General features: G+C 41.5%; 1 protein-coding gene across 1 annotated transcript; it reads right to left on the bottom strand.

The window, feature by feature from the left end:
• Positions 1 to 8,467: 8,467 nt before the first annotated feature.
• Positions 8,468 to 13,948, bottom strand: LOC137753671 (zinc finger protein 154-like). Its single transcript, XM_068528961.1, has 3 exons — positions 13,666 to 13,948; positions 12,003 to 12,129; positions 8,468 to 10,622 (listed from the first exon to the last, which is right to left on the bottom strand). The coding sequence occupies exons 1-3, from the start codon at positions 13,921 to 13,923 to the stop codon at positions 9,289 to 9,291; spliced, it is 1,719 nt and encodes a 572-aa protein (XP_068385062.1). The 5' UTR covers positions 13,924 to 13,948; the 3' UTR covers positions 8,468 to 9,288.
• Between the last annotated feature and the right edge of the window lie 9,134 nt (positions 13,949 to 23,082).

The following is a 23,082-nucleotide window of genomic DNA, read 5'->3' as shown; positions in this document are numbered from 1 at the left end:
CATGTAAATAATGGGTTCTATGTGCTTGTCTATATAAGGGAGTGAGGTTTTTTCAGTTATTTTTCTGTCTTTGTAATTTCTTAGCAGATGGCTTCGGATGCACATCACATCCTGCTTTAATACTGACCCAATAATGTGGTATAATGAGAAATTTATTTGGCCTTTGTCCCCAGATCCTGGCAGAGCTTCTAAAACCCTTGGAATTTCCTGAGTGACAGGAATATCTTTTGTCACTCATAACAGGTCCCCTCTGTTGTTGTAGTTGCAGCACACGGGCTCTCTAGTTGTGGCTTGCGTACTAAGTATTTGTGGCACGTGGGCTTAGTTGCCCCACGGCATGTGGGATCTTAGTTCCCTGACCAGGGATTGAACCCGTGTCCCCTGCATTGGAAGGCAGATTCTTTTTTTTGTTTTTTAAATTTTATTTATTTATTTTTGGCTGCGTTGGGTCTTTGTTGCTGCATGCAGGCTTTCTCTAGTGGCGGCGAGCGGGGGCTACTCTTCGTTGCTGTGCGCAGGCTTCTCATTGCAGTGGCTTCTCTTGCTGCAGAGTATGGGCTCTAGGCACGCGGGCTCAGTAGTTGTGGCTCACGGGCTCTAGAGCGCAGGCTCAGTAGTTGTGGTTCACAGGCTCAGTCACTCCGCAGCATGTGGGATCTTCCTGGACCAGGGCTCGAACCTGTGTCCCCTGCATTGGCAGGTGGATTCGTAACCACTGCACCATCAGAGAAGCCCGGAAGGCAGATTCTTAACTACTGGACCACCAGGGAAGTCCCAAGACGTCCCTTTTGAGCACAACTGAATTTATGCTTCAAGAGGTGATTTAGGTTGGGGCTCCTAAAGAGCGCCACCCACTGACCTCCAGGAAGGGGATGTGAGGAGAGAGCTGGAGTTTAAAGCTCTATACAAACTCTTGAACAAGATTTAAGGAGCTTCCAAATCTGTAAACGTACTGGGAGGGTGACAGACTTCAGTTCCATGAGGACAGACGCTCTTGTGCTCCAGACCCTTCCAGAACTTGCCCTATATACTTCTTCATCTGCCTATTAAATTTAAGTACATGTTTCCCTGAGTTCTGTGAGCTGCTCTAGCAAAATAATCAAACTCCAGGAGGGGGTCATGGGAACCTCTGATTTATAGCCAGTCGCTCAGAAGCAGAGATAACAACCTGGACTTTTGAAAGATATCTGAAGTGGAGGAAGACTTGTGGGACTGAGCCCTTCACCTGTGGGATCTCATGCTATCTCCAGGGAGATAATGTCAGAATTGATTGCTTGGTGAGGTTAGAAAACACACACTACAAACAATGAAAGTGTTTTCTGTCTCCACCACCTTTGTGGACAGGATCTGTGGGTTGGGAGATTTTGTTTTTATTTCCCCAACAGTCACCATCACAATCTATCTGCTGGGACGAAATCTCAATCACTCATCTCATCAATATCTTGTGTACAGGAAATATGAGGAAAGGGTGATCATTAAACAGTATCAGAGATTCAACAAACCACACCTAGAATATGACAAATAACTCAGCAACTTGAACAAATAAATAATAAGAATAAAAAAGGTAGGTGGAACTTATAGGTGAAGAGACTTATGAGACAGCTACTGAAAGCCATAATACATTTTGGATCCTAACTGCGATTAATCTAACTTAGGAAACACACAAACTTTTGAGATAACTGAGCAGAGATAACATATTTATCATATTTTAAAATATTTTTCGTGTGGTAGCTATTGGGGTTATGAAATAGCCCTCACATTTAAAAAATGCATTCTCAAGAAGTTATGCATTAAATGATGTAATGTCTGAGATCATAAGTTAAATAATCCACTAGTGTATGTGAAGATGGACAAAACAAGAATGGTCATTAAATGATAAATAATGGTGGAAGATTGAGGAAGGCTTCATTTGGTGTCATGATATAGTTTTTCCCATTTTTGTATATATTTGAAAATAGCTGTAACGAAAGATAGAATGTGTCTTAGTCTGTTCTGGCTGTTATAACAAAATATCACAGCCTGGATGTTTTATAAACAATAGATAATTATTTCTCACAGTACTGGAGGCTGGAAGTCAGAGATCAGGGTGCTTAGCATGGTCAGGTGAGGGTCCTCTTCAATGTTGCTGATTTTTTGCTCTGTCCTCACAAGGTGTAAGGGGTTAGGGATCTCTCTGGAGCCTCTATTATGAGCCACTAATCCATTCATGAGGGGTCCACTCTCATGATTTAAGCATCTCCAAAAAGCCCAGCCTCCCAATACCATCACCTATGTGGGTTAGGATTTCAACATATGAATTTGAAGGGAACACAAACATTCAGATCATAGCAGTGCCAGTATATCAGAAATTTAATCTGTTCAGAAGGATGAAATAAAAAGGGCAGGAGGGTACCTCTGGTTTCTGGGCAAGCATATAAAAAGTTGGCATTTGCCACTCCATCCTAACAAGCAAAAGGCTAAACAGACTGAAAAAATAAACAACTCTTCTTAGATTCGTAAATGAAGTGTGGTCACAGGGCAAACCACCGTCCCCAAATTGGAGAGACTGAAAGGGTAACACAGAGAATCACAAGTTACTGAAGCAGAAACCCACAAGCTGAAACCACTGTGGTAACCAATGTCAGGACAGGGAAACCTGAACTGTAATTGACAAATTCCTCTCAGTGGGGACAAATCTGAGAGAGAAGAACTCCAGGGGAACTCAGTCATGGGAAAAAAACCCACACTTCTGTTGAGTTTTATCTCCTAGAATTCTACCTGTTTCTCGCAGTGAATATCCGAGAAAAATCCTGTCATGCTCCCAGCAGGGAGAAAGGAAAAGGAACCATTTTCAAATATGCCAAAGCATTCTATTCTTTATGCAAAGTCTGCTCCAGGAGAAAATTTTAAAGCAGAGCCTTAGCTTTTATCAGAGCCTAAGTGACTGGGGGGAAGGAAAATACCCAACTCGAGCCCACTCTAGCCATCCTGTTCCACCTAAGATAGAGGAGAGACTGAAAAGGCACATGTGAAGTTCACAGTCCAGTAGGAGACCCTCACTAAAACACTGGGACCTACGTTATGTGTCAAGTTAAAATATTTTTTTACAGAAAACTTAAAACCACAAACAAAACGTCCAAAGTTTGGAAATTTTTAAGAAAACATTTCTAAAGACCTAATAGGTTAAAGAGGAAGTTATAATGCAAAAAGAAAAAGAAATACTGAGACCTAATCATAGGACTATAGAACACTTCCCCTCTCCCCACACCTTAAAATCACTTAAAAGACCTATTTACAGCAGTTCCTTTTACTGAGCACATCATACTTAGCTATCAAGAAAAAAGTGTAAGGCATAATAAAAATGTTTTTAAAAGTTTGAAGAGAAAAAAGAAAAAGAAAGTTTCACGAGACAGAGCAAGTATCAGAACCAAACTCAGACAAGTCAGAGATGTGGACTTATGAGACCAGGAATTCAAAACAATTATGATTAATATGCTTAGTGCTCTATTGGATAAAGTAGACAGCATGCGAGAACAGACATGCAATGTAAACTGAGATGGAAATTCTAAAACAGAACCAAAGAGAAATGCTAGTGAGCAAAAATTCTGTAACAAAAATGAGGAATGCTTTTGATGAGCTTAATTCGTAGAATAGACGCAGCTAAGAAAAGAATCTGACTTGAGGATATCTCAATAGAAACCCCCAAAATGGGGAGGGGCGGGGATTGAAAAACAAAACAGAATACTCAAGAACTGTCAGACAACTACAAAAGCTATAAATTATGAGTAACAGGAATAACAGAAAAAGAAAAAGATAAAGCAACAGAAGAAATTGAATCAGTAATTAATAACCTCCCCAAACAGAGTACACCATACTGAAATGGGTTCACTGGTGTATTCTAGTGAACATTTAAGGAAGAAATTATACCAATTCCCTACTACCTGTTTCAGAGGCTAGAAGCAGAGGGAATAATTCCTAACTCATTTTCAGAGACTAGGATTACCCTAATACCAAAACAAAAGATACTACAAGAAAATTTCAGACCAATATTGCTCATGAACATTGATGCAAAAATCCTCAACAATGAACTACCACTACACATCTATTAGAATCCAAAATCTAGAACAATGAAAACACCAAATGCTGGTGAGGATGTGGAACAACAGAAACTCTCATTCATTGCTGGTGAGAATAGTGCAGACACTTTGGAAGACACATTGGCAGTTTCCTAGAAAACAAACATACTCTTATCAGCAATTGTGCTCCTTGGTATTTACCCAAAGTAGTCGAAAACTTATGTTCACACAAAAACCTGTACATAATTGTTTATAGTAGCTTTATTCATATTGCCAAAACTTGGAAGCAACCAAGATGTCTCCTTCAGTAGGTGAATGTATAAATGGTGGCATTATCCAGACAATGGAATATCATTCAGTTTTAAAAAAGAAATGCACTATCAGGCCATAAGAAGACATGGAGGAACCTTAAGTGCATGTTACTAAGTGAAAACAGCCAATCTGAAAAAGCTATATACCATATGATTCCAACTACATGGCATTCTGGAAAAGGCAAAACTATGGAGATAGTAAAAAAGATCAGTGGTTCCCAGGTAATGTGGGGACAAAGCAGGGATCAATACACAGAATAGAGGAATTTTAGGGCAGTGAATCTACTCTGTGTGACACTACAGTGATGCAACATATCATTATAAATTTGTTCAAACTCAGAATATACACCACCAACAGTAAATCCTAATATGAACTATAGAGACTCTGGGTGATAAAAATGTATCAATGTAGGTTCATCGATTATAAGATTATAACAAAAGTACCACTCTGGTGGGGGATGTTGATAATGAAGGAAGTGATGCATCTGTAGGGGCAGGGCACCTTCCTCTTAATTTTGTTATGAACCTAAAGCTGCTTTTAAAAAATAAAGTCTTTAAGTAAAAAAATTAAAAATGTAAATATGAAACAAAACATTGGACCAAGGGGTTACTAAACCTGGGTTTACTTCCAATTCTGCTACTAACTAGCTGTGCAAGTCACTCACTTCCCCTTCCTGGGCCCTAATTTACTTATCTGCGAAAGAAGAAAAATGGGTCTCATGACATCTAAGGTTTTTTCCTGTTCTAACTTTCTATGGATAATGCTAATTGTTTCTTTCTATTTTAAAGCTACAAATACCCTCAAAACCTAGGGTATTTTGTATATCAGCGTAGAATTTTGTATATCAGATCAAATAAAATGGAATAATATGGCCACACAAACACACACACAAAAAATCTATGAAAATGAAAACAAAAACATTAGGAAGTGACAAGTTTTGAAGACTTGTTTTTTAAACAGTTTAGTTCAGACATGATTGACTTAAACTGCTCATATTTAAAATATCCATTTTGACATTTATACACTTAGAGTATCAAAACTAAAAGTTTCCTCCTGGCCTTTTAAATTTACCCTTCTCACCATATGAAATTACCCCACCTGCACATACTCTACCCTCTGTAATGGCTATTTTCAAATATATCCAAAAATGGAAAAGACTAGTAAGAAGTAATGATTCTGTCATTATTTATCGTTTTATGGTTGTTCTTATTCTCTATATCCCAATGCACTTAGTGGTTTGTTTTATTTATAATCACAGACATCATGTCACTTCACATATAACCCCTTCAGGATGTGTTTCTAAAATGTAAAGGCCCTTATATAACTCCAATAACTTTGTTGCATAAAATCAAAATACTTAAAATTATGATAAACTGTTGTAAGTGCTGAATTTTGTCAACTGTATTCATTATTTAATGCAGATTGATTGCAATCTGGATACAAAATTTATCTTAGGCAATAATTAGGTGTGTCTTGCATGTTTTTTAACCCCTATGTACCACTTACCATTTTTTAATTCATATTATTCACTTGATGAAGCTGCTAAGCCATTTGTTCATTAGAATTTGCCACAATCTAAATTTGGTTTATTGAGTCTTTCAAAATGTTTAACATGCTCACTCTTCTTCCATATTTCCCGTACACAAGCTATGCTCAACATCATGAAATATCAGGGAAATGCAACTAAAACCACAGTGACATAATGCTACATATTTACTAAAAAAGTCAAAAATTTAAAAGCTAACCATATCCACTTTAGCAAGAATATGGGAGAACTGGAACTCTCATACACTGCTAATAGGCATACAAAATGAAACAGTCATTTTAGAGGACAATTTGGTGTTTCTTAAAAAGTTTTATAGGGCCTTCCCTGGTGGTGCAGTGGTTAAGAATCCGCCTGCCAATGCAGGGGACACAGGTTCGAGCTCTGGTCCAGGAAGATCCCACATGCCGCAGAGCAACTAAGCCCATGTGCCACAACTACTGGGCCTGCGCTCTAGAGCCCGCGAGCCACAACTACTGAGCCCATGCGCTGCAGCTACTGAAGCCTGCACACCTAGAACCCGTGCTCTGCAACAAAGGGAAGCCACCGCAATGAGAAGTCCACTCACCGCAAGTAAGAGTAGCCCCCACTCGCCGCAACTAGAGAAAGCCCGCGCAGCAACGAAGGCCCAATGAAGCCAAAGAAAATAAATAAAATAAATTTTAAAAGTTATATATTCACCTACACTCTGATTCAGGTATTGCATTTTGAGGTATTAACACAAGAGAAAGGAAATATGTCAACATGAAGAACTGTATCCAATTTCTGTACCACTTTTATTTGCAATAGCCAAAACTGGAAACAATTAAAATATCCATAAACAGATGAATAAATAAATAAATAGTGGTATAGCAATACAACACACTTTTCAATAACATAAAAATGATGAACTACTCATGTAAGTACCATGAACTGCAAAATAAATATGCCACATGAGGGCACCCAAGGAAAAAAAAGACTAAACACTTTATGATTTCAATCATATAAAATTCTAGAAAATGCAAACTAATTTGTAATAACGAAAAGCAAATCAACGGCTGCTTGGAGGCCAAAGAGATTATTAAAGGATTATTAAAGGTAAGTATGGGGGTGACAGAAATGTTTATTATCGTGATTGATGGTTTCATGGATTTATATACATATCAAAAATTATCAAATTGTATAGTTTAAATATGGACATTTACTGCATATAATTTATACCTTATTAAAACTTTAAAAATATGATTCAACTTAAAATTCTGGATTTCCTACTCTAGAAAATCAGTTTTGACAACCATACTGACTCAATGGGCAGGTTCAGCACTTGCCTCAGTGGCAGCAAAAATACGTGAGGGCTTCCCTGGTGGCGCAGTGGTTGAGAATCTGCCTGCCAATGCAGGGGACACGGGTTCGAGCCCTGGTCTGGGAAGATCCCACATGCCGCGGAGCAACTAGGCCCGTGAGACACAACTACTGAGCCTGTGCGTCTGGAGCTTGTGCTCCTCAATAAGAGAGGCCGCGATATTGAGAGGCCCGTGCACCGCGATGAAGAGTGGCCCCCGCTTGCCACAACTAGAGAAAGCCCTCACACAGAAACGAAGACCCAACACAGCCAAAAATAAATAAATAAATAAATACTAAAAAAAAAAATAGGTGAGAAATTTTTGAAGTGGAAACAAAGACTATTTCCACTTCATTCAACAGGGACACTGGATGGGTCAAAAATACCACATCACTAGACTAAGAATCTCTCTTCTCTCTATCCTTGTTTCCCTGTTTGCACAGCAATGGCCTTAGGTGAACAGCCCAGAGAAGCCACAGGAATCCACAAAACGTTTTGATTATTTTCTCTGACAAGGCCTCCAGCTATACAAGATATACAGTTCTGGACGTCCTGAGAATTTCTGTACCTGCTCATCCTTAACAACCATAGTGACTAAATGTAGTGAGCGACCTTTTAAAAGAGGCACATTCTAACCATTATGTTGTAGTCTCCTCCAATCTCTATTAATCCAGTGTTTCTGTAACAATTATCACTTCCCTGGCCCCTTTAATCTTAAAATCATTGATGTTACCCTACAGAATTCAGGACATCAGGGCACACAGTTCCGCTGCAGGACCTGGGGAACAGATTTCCCTCAACAGTGCTGAGCACGATGAAATATCGCCTGTGAACAAGAGAATAAGTTTATGTTGCTCTCAGAAGCACTAAAGGTTGTCACAGCAACCAAAAACAGCCCCCTCCTCAGTTTGAACTCCAAACCCACAAAACATCATGGCCTGCCATCTAAAAATTAAGACCACAAAGCCCTGCAGTCTTTCCTTGAAGGTTTTGAGCAGCAATGCAACCTAGGCCAAAACTGGAGAGGCATATTCTGCCATCATACTGCCCCTGCTGAGGCACATAGTTTGGGATCCTGACCAGAGCAGTTCATCTCTTCAAGCCAGCAAACCCAGTTAACAACAAAACCACCCCATACAGTGAAAAGAACCCCTGAGATTAAGGGTGACTTAAACAATAAGACCTTTATTATTATACAAACAAGAGCAATGGGAGGCAGACTGTTCCCCAGGCTGGTGACTTGGAGGCTGGAAAATCCCATCACTAGAGTCTCATGAGATCAATAATATCCCTGAAAAATGTAGTCCATCTTTTCAAATCACCAATGGAGTCCTCTAGGCCAAAACTGGGTAAGGTCCACGATTTAACTCATGAGGGAGAAAAAAAACTGGGAAAGATTAAGTGTTCAAGCTACTCATGAATCATCCCGCAAATGGGAGAGCACTGGGGTTTCCTTCCCTGAACACACTAGGTTGGGTGAATGTTGCACACTACGGGCATCTGCCAGGTGGTTAGAGGTGAAATGACTTCTGCTACAGAACTGGCAGTGACATAAATCTGGCAAGGGCCCTGGACAGTTTAAAAAGTGCAATGCAGCTCCCACATACCTGGAATTTAAGTGGATGTTTGGATGTATGTGGTTCAATACAGGCAAATGGCATCTTCATAAGGGATCTCCTCCTGTGTTGTTGCACTGAACAAAGAAATCTTATATACCTGCACATTGAAGGTAGTTCTCCCATTTGAAATCTGTGGTATCCAATGAGGTAAGTTCTTCAGCAGAAGGCTTTCTCACACTCACTGAATGTATAAGGCCTTTCTCCACTGCGAATTCTCTGGAGTGTATTGAGGCTAGACTTTGGCCAAACGATTTTCCACATCTGCCACACTCATAAGGCTTTCATCCAATGTGACACCATGGTGTTTTAGGAGCCTGGAGATGAATTTCCCACATTCAAATGCACGTAAAGCCTTTCTCCAATGTGAACACTCTAGTGGTCACTGAAGTTGGACCTATGGGTAAAGGATTTCCCACATCCACTGCACTCATCAGGCCTTTAACCAGTGTGAACTCTTCGGTGTTTAATGAGGCTGGAGCTATGGCTAAAAGATTTCCCACATTCGCTGCACTCATAAGGCTTTTCTCCAGTGTGAATTCTCCTGTGTTTAATGAGGCTGGAGTTTTGAGTAAAGGATTTCCCACATTCACAACACTCATAAGGCCTTGATCCAGTGTGAACTCTCTGGTGTTTCAAGAGACTGGAGCTGTAAGTAAAGAATTTCCCACACTCGTTGCACTCATAAGGCCTTTCTCCAGTGTGAACTCTCCGATGTTGCAGAAGTGCAGAGCTCTGGCTAAAAGATTTCCCACATTCGCTGCACTTATAAGGCCTTTCTCCACTATGAACTCTACGGTGTTCAATGAGGCTAGAGTTTTGAGTAAAGGATTTTCCGCATTCACTGCACTCATAGGGCCTTGATCCAGAGTGAACTCTCTGGTGTTTTATGAGACTGGAGTGGTAGGTAAAGAATTTCCCACACTCACTGCACTCATAAGGCCTTTCTCCAGTGTGAACACTCCGGTGTTGAAGGAGTGCAGAGCTTTCGCTAAAGGATTTCCCACATTCACTACACTCATATGGCCTTTCCCCAGTATGAATTCTCCGATGTTTAATGAGGTTGGATTTGTTGCTAAATAATTTTCCACATTCGTCACACTCATGAGGCCTCACTCCAGTGTGAACTCTCCGGTGTTGAATGAGGCTAGAGCTTTGCCTAAAGGTTTTTCCACATTCTCCACACTTATAAGGCTTTTCCCCAGTATGAACTCTCCAATGGTCATTGAGGCTGTAGCTTTTGCTAAAAGATTTCCCACATTCGCTGCACATGTATAATTTTTCTCTAGTGGGGACTCTTTGGTGCTGAAAAAGCATGTGTTTGCAACTAAAGTCTTCAGTACATTCTCCAGAGTTATAATGAGTTTCCCCCCTGTGAAAGGCAGCTCCACATTCAGTTCCCTTGTTTGACTTCTCCCTGGTGTGTGTGGACTCCCCACGGGAAAGGGACTTCCCTGACACAAAAAATTTGCAGTCTTTCATAAATGAGGCTCTGTCCATGTTGCTTCTGAAGCATTTCTCTCCAATGTTCTGCTTTTGGTGCTGAAGTTTTGCACTGAAATACAATTGCTGCTCCCATGCCCCAGTATCATACAGTTTCTGCCTCTGATGCTCAGTCAAGTGCAAAATGTCTCCCAAGTCCGGACCGCATATCTCACAAAAATGGGCCTTTTGGGTGGACACACCTGCCTTGGAAGTACTGACCTGTGACCTTCTATGTACAGAAATGCTCTGTTCAGGAGGTGCCTCTTCATGCTCTGCTCCATGCCAACAACCTGAAAGCAAGTAATGCTGGTGAAGTGCACATTGACTTTGGTGGGAGGGGACAGCTACTACAAAAGTGTGTGTAACAAACCTAGGAACCTGTCCATGGGATTGTTTGCAGGAGCAAGGAGTTGGTTCCAGTTGAGGATGGTGCTGCTTAGCACTACTGAGCTATAAAGATCACAGAATGGGATAGGTCTCATGAGGTGAAGGACACAACCTTGTGGTGGACACAAAAAGAAGAGACAGGGTATGCAGTTCCTTCTTCTACAAAGAACTTTGAAAAGGAACCTGTCTGCTGGTGACACATGAACACTGTATAAAAGGGTTGTGCCAAGACCCAAGAAAATACGACTATAGCAGGGCAGCTGGTCTTTAAGGACTGTTTAAGAATGTGTGCACACCTCATGAAACAATACATAGGGGGACTTCCCTGGTGGTCCAGTGGTAAAGAATCGCCTTCCAATGCAGGGGACCCAGGTTCGATTCCTGGTCGGGGAACTAAGATCCCACATGCCACGGAGCAACTAAGCTCGCATGCCACAACTACTGAGCTTGCGTGCCTCAATGAGAGAGAGAAAACCCGCACGTCACAACTAGAGAGAAACCCACGTGCCGCCGCAACTAGAGAGAAGCCCACACGCCACAATGAAGACCCGACACAGCCAAAAATAAATAAATAAATAAATTTTTTAAAGTTAAAAAAAAAGAATACATAGGGGCCAATACAGAAAGCACTGCAGTTGGAGTAGTGAGAAAAACGGGTGAGAGAGGAGTCCAGAGATGTGAGGTTAACCTCAGGTTGGAAGTAAGAGTAGCAGTGACAATAGAGATGACAAATTGGCCAACCGTCAAGAAAGGGGAAGGAAGACAGAAATGAAGTGTGGCCACTGGCATCAAAATTCTGATCAAACACAGTAAGTTTCTGGCATGATTTGAATACGGCATTGTCATCATGCCCTCTATGTGCTACTATGCAGGACCAGGCTCCCTCTGAGTCATCTTGCTTGATTCATATACATACTGTGAACCTCTGTGGGCTCTCCAACCCAACCCCGCTCCCTCACTGATCAAATGAATGGCACCTTGATGATACAAGAAGCAAGGGATTCGATATCTTATGATAACCATAATGGAAAAGAATAAAGAATTTTTTTAAAAGAATAATAATAAAAAAAAGAACTGTAAGTCAACAGGGAAGCTAATGTTGGGCATGCTAAAGGAAGGAGAGGGCAGTGCACAAACCTCAGCCCAACGAACCACAGCACCAACCCAGGGAACTAAGGAAGGAAGCAGTGCCCATGGTCCTGATGTGAGGGCAGACTGCTCCTGGGGAAAAAAGGAAGGGTAGAGACTAGTTCAAGGCACAGAGGTGGGTTTGACAGCCTTACCCAAGGAAGTTATAAGTGCCAAGTTCTCCAGCATCACGTTGTGGTACAGGCATCTCTGAGCATCATCAAGGAGATCCCATTCCTCCCAGGAGAAGTACACGGCCACATCCTCAAAGGTCACACTGCCCTGGCAAGATGGAGACAGATGAAACCACAAACAGCCCCTTTCTCAGGGACAACAATCCATGCCCCATGCCCATCCTCCTCCCAAGCTCTCCAACTCAGAGGAGAAACCAGGCCCTGGCACCATTGGTGCCACTGTCTTCAAACGGTCCTATTGATCACTGGAACCAGCCATCAACAAGAAGAGGTGGGTGGGCAATTAGGTATCTAAGCTGTGGACCTGGCATAGAGGGATCCACACACTCATGCCAGGCTATTCCACTGGTGTGGCCAAGGTCACATAAGTCTCAATACCAGGGCCCTGGGGTCATCAAGCATACTCCCTCTTCAAGTACACATAATCCTTGAGACTGGATCCCACAGCCCATGCCTATGGTGGTCACCACCTCACTGACCCACACCCCAGACTTCCAGACCTGTGTATTTAGCTGCTCACTTAATGCCTCCACTTAATGCTCTAGGAAACATCTCAGAAGCTCCTGATATCTCTGGGGAATATTACTCCTACTACCAACTTCCTCATCTCAGTTGACAGAGCTTCTATTCCCACACCTGCTAAAAAACAAAACAAAACAAAACAAAACAAAACAAAACAAAAACAACCCTAGGAATATCCCTGAATCCTGTTTTACTCCCTCATGGTTCACATCAGAAAATATAGTTGTAACTTTTAAAAACACACATCCAGAATCCAATCATACCTCCTAAACCATGACTCTGGTCCACTGACCCTCACCTGGATTATAGCAGTAGCCTCCATGCCGATCTTCCTTACTCCTCCCTCCAACCCACAGTCTATACTTCATGCAACAGCCAGATGTAGCCAGTTAAGACGTTGGTAATACTACCTCCCTCCTCTGATCGAAACCTCCCATCACCAACTTCTCAGCAGTCATTCCAGTCCTGATTACTGTCCCCTGATCTTTATTCCCACCTGAAAGAAAAGGGACTTTTCCTTTCCTGGAAACTCCCAGTTCAGTTTTACCTCAAGCATGTGCTACCAGTTTCTAGGATAACCTTTCACACCTGTTTACAATGGTTGCCAAAAACGGAAACACCTTCACATAACCCTAGCCTTAGGGTTTCTCCATGGCTTCCAGACCCCAAACTGGGGGCACGGCACTTACGAGTCGCAAGAAACCACAATCCAGAGAACATGTGGGTGGAGGTCAGGGCCAGTGAGGGAGTGGGGCACACTCCACTTGGCGGTGTTGTTTCCAAAAAGCGCCTCTGCAGCCGTGGGAAACATGAAAAAAGCCAAGTCTTGAGGAATGAGTCTATGGCGGTTCGATGGGCTCAGACCTCCCTATACCCCTGCCTGACCCTGAAGACTGGGACTCAGGGTAGCTATTCAACCTCTGTTCCTCAGTGATCGGTTCTCCTTTTACCAGGTGTCCGTCCGCCCGTCACCCTTGCCCACGCCCCACCACCATCCCGGACACCGCAGCCTGGGCTGCGGGCACGTGAGCAGGCGCCCCGCACTCGGGGCTTTAGTGTCTCGTACGGTGAGGGCGGTGAGGGCCGGAGGACGAGCGTTTACCTGACGCAGGTTCCTCAGCGCCGCCGCCGCCATCGGACTCTGTGGGCGGAGTGGGGCCGGGAGAGGCGGGACGCAGGCACGGCGGGCCCTCTCCTGGGCCTGGAGCGGGGCCCCCGGGCGGCGTCGCCGAACTTCAGACCCGCCTCTATATCGCGGGGACAGCCCCTCCTCTCGGACCTTCTCAATTCCGTCACCTCGAGGTGGACCCACAATTCCCAAATCTCTCACACTGGTCAGACAAAACCAAGTAGCTAACATGGCCGCTGTGAAAAGGAAGCCAAAAGTTCCGCCCTCACATCATGTGGCCTCCTGTCTCTAAGCGTTCATTGGGTAGCGTTCCTGCCGCTCGATACTGAGCATTCTGGGTAATGTAGTCCCAACAGATCCACACATTGATGAGACTGGGCTTCTTGCTGGAAAGGACTAGCTCTGCCAGGAGGGGAGTTGGGAAAAGATATATCCAGGTGAGCTTCGCCCCGCTTTTAAAGGGATCTTGATCCTATTTTTGCCAAATGCTCTCTGCAGCTGATCACCCAAGTGTTTGGAGACATATTGTTTCGGACTCGGTGAAGATCGGCATGCTCCCAGAAGCTAAAAATACTATTTCAGGGAATTCCCTGGAGGTCCAGTGGTTAGGACTCTGGCTTTCACTGCTGAGGGCACGGGTTCAATCCCTGGTGGGGGAACTAAAATCCCGCAAGCTGCGGGGCACGGCCCGGGGGTGGGGGAGGGTGGGGAAGAGAGATTCAAACAATTTCAGATGCCCCCTAAGGCTACAAATCCAAACAAACATATTTTTATAGAGTCAGGCACAAAATGTGTTTGTTAGCAGAAGCTAATAAACATTATCTTATTTCAATTCAAATGCATGCACTCCAAAGCATAAGTTAGTTTTCCAGTCTATGTACATTTGGTCAGGGGCAAGAGAGAAAATACTCCAGATTGTGTTCTGTCAAGGAAGATAGAGGAAGGATATTGGGCCACCCTGAATCAGGAGTACAAAAATAGATCTAACAGAGGCTCTCCTTGACTAAACTTTAGTCAAGCCCCTCTAAGCTTTTTTTTTTTTTTTTCTTTATTTTAGTTTTTATTTTATTAGACCCAGTCTTTGGGCCTTGTCCTCAAGAGCAAGAATTCTGCTAAGTTGGTTTGGCAAGAATTTCCCATCCTCAATGTCTGATAGCCACTAATATCTGATGAAATTTCCTCATCCCTCACCATCACACAGGTAATATCTGATCACACTGACCTACACCTTCTGCAAGAATTGTTTAGGTCAGTTTAGGAAGAATTTCCCTGCTCTCTTAATAATTTTTTATCCACTGACACCACCCCCCTTCCTCCTTGGCTACAAATCCCAACTTTTTTACAAGTATCTGAATAATTTTTCTTTAACAGATCAGTCTGTGGTTTCCAAAGAAAACATCTCTCCTGCCTTTGGAGTCAATTATTCTAATACATTGAACAACACTTTTAACCATTTAATATCTCTTACTTGATACCCTGACATATATTCAGTTCCTTTTAGGAATCTACCATCAATCTCAAAAAGAGGACAATGAGAAACATGCTACTTTGACTGTACAATGGCTGCATTGTTCACAGTTGGAGCATGTATACAAAGGGTACTCTTGCCCTGGAGATACTGGGAGTATCTTCTTTTTTAAATAAATTTTATTTTATTTATTTATTTTTGGCTGTGTTGGGTCTTCATTTCTGTGCGAGGGCTTTCTCCAGTTGTGGCAAGCGGGGGCCTCTCTTCATTGCGGTGCACGGGCCTCTCACTATCGCGGCCTCTCTTGTTGCAGAGCACAGGCTCCAGACGCGCAGGCTCAGTAGTTGTGGCTCACGGGCCTAGTTGCTCCGCGGCATGTGGGATCTTCCCAGACCAGGGCTCGAACCCGTGTCCCCTGCATTGGCAGGCAGATTCTCAACCACTGCGCCACCAGGGAAGCCCCTGGGAGTATCTTAAATTTACGATTTCATTGCTGGGAAATGATTATCATTTCTTTTTTGATGCAGGGACTGTTTGCATGAAGAACTGATGTTATCTCAGAAAAATAGTTGTAAAATGCAAACTAAAAATAGCTATTCATAATGTCTATGTAGTGATTCAAAGTAGTAGCAGAAATAGTTTTGGTGAAACATCAGTGGATGATGGAAAAAGGTCAGGCCTCAGAGTTTTAGATGTGATGTCTGAGAAGACATAGAATTAAGCTGAGCCTATGACTACATGACTAGAATGGTCACTCTGAAGGTTTTATCTCCAAAATGTGACTCTTCTTCATTCTTTTTTTTAAATACTACCATTATTCTTTTTTTAAAATTAATCAATTTATTTTTTGGCTGTGTTGGGTCTTCGTTGCTGTGCGTGGGCTTCCTCTAGTTGGGGAGAGCGGGGGCTACTCTTTGTTGCAGTGCGTGGGCTTCTCATTGCAGTGGCTTCTTAGTTGCGGAGCACGGGCTCTAGGAGCACAGGCTTCAGTAGTTGCAGCATGCGGGCTCAGTAGTTGTGGCGCACGGGCTTAGTTGCTCTGCGGCATGTGGGGTCTTCCTGGACCAGGGATCAAACCTGTGTCCCCTGCATTGGCAGGTAGATTCTTAACCACTGCACCACCAGGGAAGTCCTGACTCTTTTTTATTCTTGAAAATTTTGAGCAATACCAGCATGGAAGGAGAGAGTTAAAAGAGACCTTTAGAGTAACCAGAGTTGTAAAAATATACAGGGAAGCTGAGATGTCATATTTAGTCCCTGGTCTCACTAATGATCAGTGAGCAAACAGTTGGTTTTAGGTATTTACTGTAGGTACATAGGCGACATTGGGTCATAACAGAGACAAAGACCCCTGAATTCATAGGACTTACATTGTACTCAAGGAAAAAAGACCAGAAACAGAAAAGACTAATTGTATAATATGTTATAATGTGGCAGACAAATTGGGAGAAGAAGGCAAGGTGAGTATCCTGAGAAGTATAGTATAGAGTATAATATTACACAGCACAGAAAGGGAAACCTTTTTAATAAGAGGGCCTTTGAGAAAACACTTGAAGGACGTAAGAGGTGAGCCATCTGGGTACTTTTGCAATAAATTTTGGGGAGAAGAAGCAGGTGACCAGGTTGTTCAGTGGGTGGAGGCTTCACAGGTCTCCTCAGCAGTGCAGAGTGCAGGACACCAGCCCAGCTGGCCATTCCTCTCCTTTGCTCACTGCAGAGACACTCAGGGCATGTGGGTAATAAGTCTTGGCTCTGCCTCTCAGAACTTGAAAATTTCCACTATGGTGAACTGGGGCCTGAAACCAGGCATGCTCACCTTTCCTAGAACCCTGATTTTCAGAGTTTGATCCCAGGACCTTCCCCGTCAGTGTCACCAGGGGACTCATTAAAAATGCACATGCTCAATTCTGAACCCAGACCTGAATCAGGCACTCTGTGGGCCAGGCCAAAGAATTTGTGTTTTAACAAGCTTCCAAGTGATAATGATACATGCTCAAGAAATATCCATCATTCTGCTGTGTATTCTGCAGAGACAAATACCTGCATTTCTTGCAATTTACAGGTGTTCTGTCTAAACATGTAGGATTTTTTAGCTGAAGTTGGAAAAAAAACTGGATGAGTACATATTTGATTCCTAATATAAGAAAAGTATAAAATGTTTTGTAGTGTTTATGAAGATGTTCTACACCATATACAATTATAAAATAGAATGTCAAAAGTGTCAGATAATTAAACCTCCTGGAGGAAAAACAAAGCTTCCAGTATAGGATCACTTTAGGATTGCTTCTGCACATGGATTGCTATCTGTGTGTTATCTATATGTTAAAATATAGTCCTATACAAGCTGCTTTTCTTAGTAAAAATAAAGGCATATTTCATATACAGATATGCACTTTGCTTTTCTCACTTAACTATGTATCTTGGAGGACTTACCTGGTGGCACAGTGGTTAAGAATCCACCTGCCAATGCAGGGGACACGGGTTCGAGCCCTGGTCCAGGATGATCCCACATGCCGCGGAGCAACTAAGCCCGTGTGCCACAACTACTGAGCCTGCTGCGCTCTAGAGCCCGTGAGCCACAACTAATGAGCCCGCGTGCCACAACTGCTGAAGCCCGTGCACCTAGAGCCCATGCTCCACAACAAGAAGCCACCACAATGAGAAGCCCGCTCACTGCAAGGAAGAGTAGCCCCCGCTCGCTGCAACTAGAGAAAGCATGAGCGCAGCAACGAAGACCCAACGCAGCCAAAAGTAAATAAATAAATAAATTTATTTTTTTAAAAAAAAGAGCAGGGAAAAGAGATGAGATTCCATATGTAAGAGCATTTATGCTATTAAAACAAAACAAAACAAAACTATGTATCTTGGAGCAATCCTTTAGTAAGAACTTGCTGTGAGGCATGATGCCCTTAATGTTCCTGCCGACCTCAGATTACTGATTTAGTCACAAACATGTAAGCGGCCTGGGACAATCTACTGTGTGGGATTTACTATATTTTGTAGCTTTGATAACAGAGTGAAGTGGAATTTGTCCTATTATTGGAGGAGCTTTTCATGTTGTTTTTGTCTCTTATGACCAGTGGTTCAAAACTGAGTGTGAGATCATCACATTGAGTGGCCTGGAGTTATGGTTCCCAAACTCTGGGCGGATAAGAATAACCTGATGACATTTTGAAAAGAACAATTCAAGCCTCTCATATTGGAGCATGCTAAAGAGGAGACCCCTTCAAAGGCTCCTAGAAAGCTCTGGTTGGTGACTGGTTGCTAGGGGAACCAATTTTGTGATTAGAGTTTGGAACTCGCAGCCCCCTCTCCCCCCACCTCCTGGAAGAGAACCTGGAGTTTCAGTTAAACTCCAATGGTCAGTGATTTAATCAATCATGACTAGATAACAAAGCCTCCATAAAAACCCTAAAGGATGGGGTTCAGAGAACTTCCTGGTTAGTAAGCAAAAAAGCATCAATGGGCTAGGAGGGTACGCATACCAAGCTTCTCAGGGCAGAAGCTTCTGCTTTGGGACCTTCCTAGACATTGTCTTCTATACTTCATCATCTGGCCTGTTCATTTGTATACTTAGAAATAGACTTTGTAATAAACAAATTAGTAAGTAAAAGTGTTTCCTTGGAGCTCCATGAGCTATTCTAGCAGATTATCAAAACTGAGCTAGGCACAGTTACAGAAAGATAGAGAAGATGAAAAGGCAGAGGGCTATGTACCAGATGAAGGAACAAGAAAAAACCCCAGAAAAACAACTAAATGAAGTGGAGATAGGCAACCTTCCAGAAAAAGAATTCAGAATAATGATAGTGAAGATGATCCAGGACCTCGGAATAAGAATGGAGGCAAAGATTGAGAAGATGCAAGAAATGATTAACAAAGACCTAGAAGAATTAAAGAACAAACAAACAGAGATGACCAATACAATAACTGAAATGAAAACTACACTAGAAGGAATCAATAGCAGAATAACTGAGGCAGAAGAACGGATAAGTGACCTGGAAGACAGAATGGTGGAATTCACTGCTGCGGAACAGACTAAAGAAAAAAGAATGAAAAGAAATGAAGACAGCCTAAGAGACCTCTGGGACAACATTAAACGCAACAACATTCGCATTATAGGGGTCCCAGAAGGAGAAGAGAGAGAGAAAGGGCCAGAGAAAATATTTGAAGAGATTATAGTCGAAAACTTCCCTAACATGGGAGAGGAAATAGCCACCCAAGTCCAGGAAGTGCAGAGAGTCCCATACAGGATAAACCCAAGGAGAAACACGCCGAGACACATAGTAATCAAAATGGCAAAAATAAAAGACAAAGAAAAATTATTGAAAGCAGCAAGGGAAAAACGACAAATAACATACAAGGGAACTCCCATAAGGTTAACAGCTGATTTCTCAGCAGAAACTCTGCAAGCCAGAAGGGAGTGGCATGATATACTTAAAGTGATGAAAGGGAAGAACCTACAACCAAGATTACTCTACCCGGCAAGGATCTCATTTAGATTTGATGGAGAAATCAAAAGCTTTACAGACAAGCAAAAGCTAAGAGAATTCAGCACCACCAAACCAGCTCTGCAACAAATGCTAAAGGAACTTCTCTAAGTGGGAAACACAAGAGAAGAAAAGGACCTACAAAAACAAACCCAAAACAATTAAGAAAATGGTCATAGGAACATACATATCGATAATTACCTTAAACGTGAATGGATTAAATGCCCCAACCAAAAGACATAGACTGGCTGAATGGATACAAAAACAAGACCCATATATATGCTGTCTACAAGAGACCCACTTTAGACCTAGGGACACATACAGACTGAAAGTGAGGGGATGGAAAAAGATATTCCATGCAAATGGAAATCAAAAGAAAGCTGGAGTAGCTATACTCATATCAGATAAAATAGACTTTAAAATAAAGAATGTTACAAGAGACAAGGAAGGACACTACATAATGATCAAGGGATCAATCCAAGAAGAAGATATAACAATTATAAATATATATGCACCCAACATAGGAGCACCTCAATACATAAGGCAACTGCTAACAACTATAAAAGACGAAATCGACAGTAACACAATAATAGTGGGGGACTTTAACACCTCACTTACACCAATGGACAGATCATCCAAAATGAAAATAAATAAGGAAACAGAAGCTTTAAATGACACAATAGACCAGATAGATTTAATTGATATTTATAGGACATTCCATCCAAAAACAGCAGATTACACGTTCTTCTCAAGTGCGCACGGAACATTCTCCAGGATAGATCACATCTTGGGTCACAAATCAAGCCTCAGTAAATTTAAGAAAATTGAAATCATATCAAGCATCTTTTCTGACCACAACGCTATGAGATTAGAAATGAATTACAGGGAAAAAAACGTAAAAAAGACAAACACATGGAGGCTAAACAATACGTTACTAAATAACCAAGAGATCACTGAAGAAATCAAAGAGGAAATAAAAAAATACCTAGAGACAAATGACAATGAAAACACGACGACCCAAAACCTATGGGATGCAGCAAAAGTAGTTCTAAGAGGGAAGTTTATAGCTATACAAGCCTACCTAAAGAAACAAGAAAACTCTCAAGTAAACAATCTAACCTTACACCTAAAGAAACTAGAGAAAGAAGAACAAACAAAACCCAAAGTTAGCAGAAGGAAAGAAATCATAAAGATCAGAGCAGAAATAAATGAAATAGAAACAAAGAAAACAATAGCAAAGTTCAATAAAACTAAAAGTTGGTTCTTTGAGAAGATAAACAAAATTGATAAGCCATTAGCCAGACTCATCAAGAAAAAGAGGGAGAGGACTCAAATCAATAAAATCAGAAATGAAAAAGGAGAAGTTACAACAGACACCACAGAAATACAAAGCATCCTAAGAGACTACTACAAGCAACTTTATGCCAATAAAATGGACAACCTGGAAGAAATGGACAAATTCTTCGAAAGGTATAACCTTCCAAGACTGAACCAGGAAGAAACAGAAAATATGAACAGACCAATCACAAGTAATGAAATTGAAACTGTGATTAAAAATCTTCCAACAAACAAAAGTCCAGGACCAGATGGCTTCACAGGTGAATTCTATCAAACATTTAGAGAAGAGCTAACACCCATCCTTCTCAAACTCTTCCAAAAGATTGCAGAGGAAGGAACACTCCCAAACTCATTCTATGAGGCCACCATCACCCTGATACCAAAACCGGACAAAGACACTACAAAAAAAGAAAATTACAGACCAATATCACTGATGAATATAGATGCAAAAATCCTCAACAAAATACTAGCAAACAGAATCCAACAACACATTAAAAGGATCATACACCACGATCAAGTGGGATTTATCCCAGGGATGCAAGGATTCTTCAATATACGCAAATCAATCAATGTGATACACCATATTAACGAATTGAAGAATAAAAACCATATGATCATCTCAATAGATGCAGAAAAAGCTTTTGACAAAATTCAACACCCATTTCTGATAAAAACTCTCCAGAAAGTGGGCATAGAGGGAACCTACCTCAACATAATAAAGGCCATATATGACAAACCCACAGCAAACATCATTCTCAATGGTGAAAAACTGAAAGCATTTCCTCTAAGATCAGGAACGAGACAAGGATGTCCACTCTCACCACTATTATTCAACATAGTTCTGGAAGTCCTAGCCACGGCAATCAGAGAAGAAAAAGAAATAAAAGGAATACAAATTGGAAAAGAAGAAGTAAAACTGTCACTGTTTGCGGATGACATGATACTATACATAGAGAATCCTAAAACTGCCACCAGAAAACTGCTAGAGCTAATTAATGAATATGGTAAAGTTGCAGGATACAAAATTAATGCACAGAAATCTCTTGCATTCCTATACACTAATGATGAAAAATCTGAAAGAGAAATTATGGAAACACTCCCATTTACCATTGCAACAAAAAGAATAAAATACCTAGGAATAAACCTACCTAGGGAGACAAAAGACCTGTATGCAGAAAACTATAAGAAACTGATGAAAGAAATTAAAGATGATACCAACAGATGGAGAGATATACCATGTTCTTGGATTGGAAGAATCAACATTGTGAAAATGAGTATACTACCCAAAGCAATCTACAGATTCAATGCAATCCCTATCAAATTACCAATGGCATTTTTTACGGAGCTAGAACAAATCATCTTAAAATTTGTATGGAGACACAAAAGACCCCGAATAGCCAAAGCAGTCTTGAGGCAAAAAAATGGAGCTGGAGGAATCAGACTCCCTGACTTCAGACTATACTACAAAGCTACAGTAATCAAGACAATATGGCACTGGCACAAAAACAGAAACATAGATTAATGGAACAAGATAGAAAGCCCAGAGATTAACCCACGCACCTATGGTCAACTAATCTATGACAAAGGAGGCAAAGATATACAATGGAGAAAAGACAGTCTCTTCAATAAGTGGTGCTGGGAAAACTGGACAGCTACATGTAAAAGAATGAAATTAGAATACTCCCTAACACCATACACAAAAATAAACTCAAAATGGATTAGAGACCTAAATGTAAGACTGGACACTATAAAACTCTTAGAGGAAAACATAGGAAGAACACTCTTTGACATAAATCACAGCAAGATCTTTTTTGATCCACCTCCTAGAGTAATGGAAATAAAAACAAAAATAAACAAGTGGGACCTAATGAAACTTCAAAGCTTTTGCACAGCAAAGGAAACCATAAACAAGACGAAAAGACAGCCCTCAGAATGGGAGAACATATTTGCAAATGAATCAACGGACAAAGGATTAATCTCCAAAATATATAAACAGCTCATTCAGCTCAATATTAAAGAAACAAACACCCCAATCCAAAAATGGGCAGAAGACCTAAATAGACATTTCTCCAAAGAAGACATACAGACGGCCACGAA

Source organism: Eschrichtius robustus, chromosome 19, assembly GCF_028021215.1.
Source record: "Eschrichtius robustus isolate mEscRob2 chromosome 19, mEscRob2.pri, whole genome shotgun sequence".
In the NCBI taxonomy this organism is placed as follows: domain Eukaryota; kingdom Metazoa; phylum Chordata; class Mammalia; order Artiodactyla; family Eschrichtiidae; genus Eschrichtius; species Eschrichtius robustus.
The sequence above is the reverse complement of the archived record's forward strand: the minus strand, read 5'-3'. Positions and strand labels throughout refer to the sequence as shown.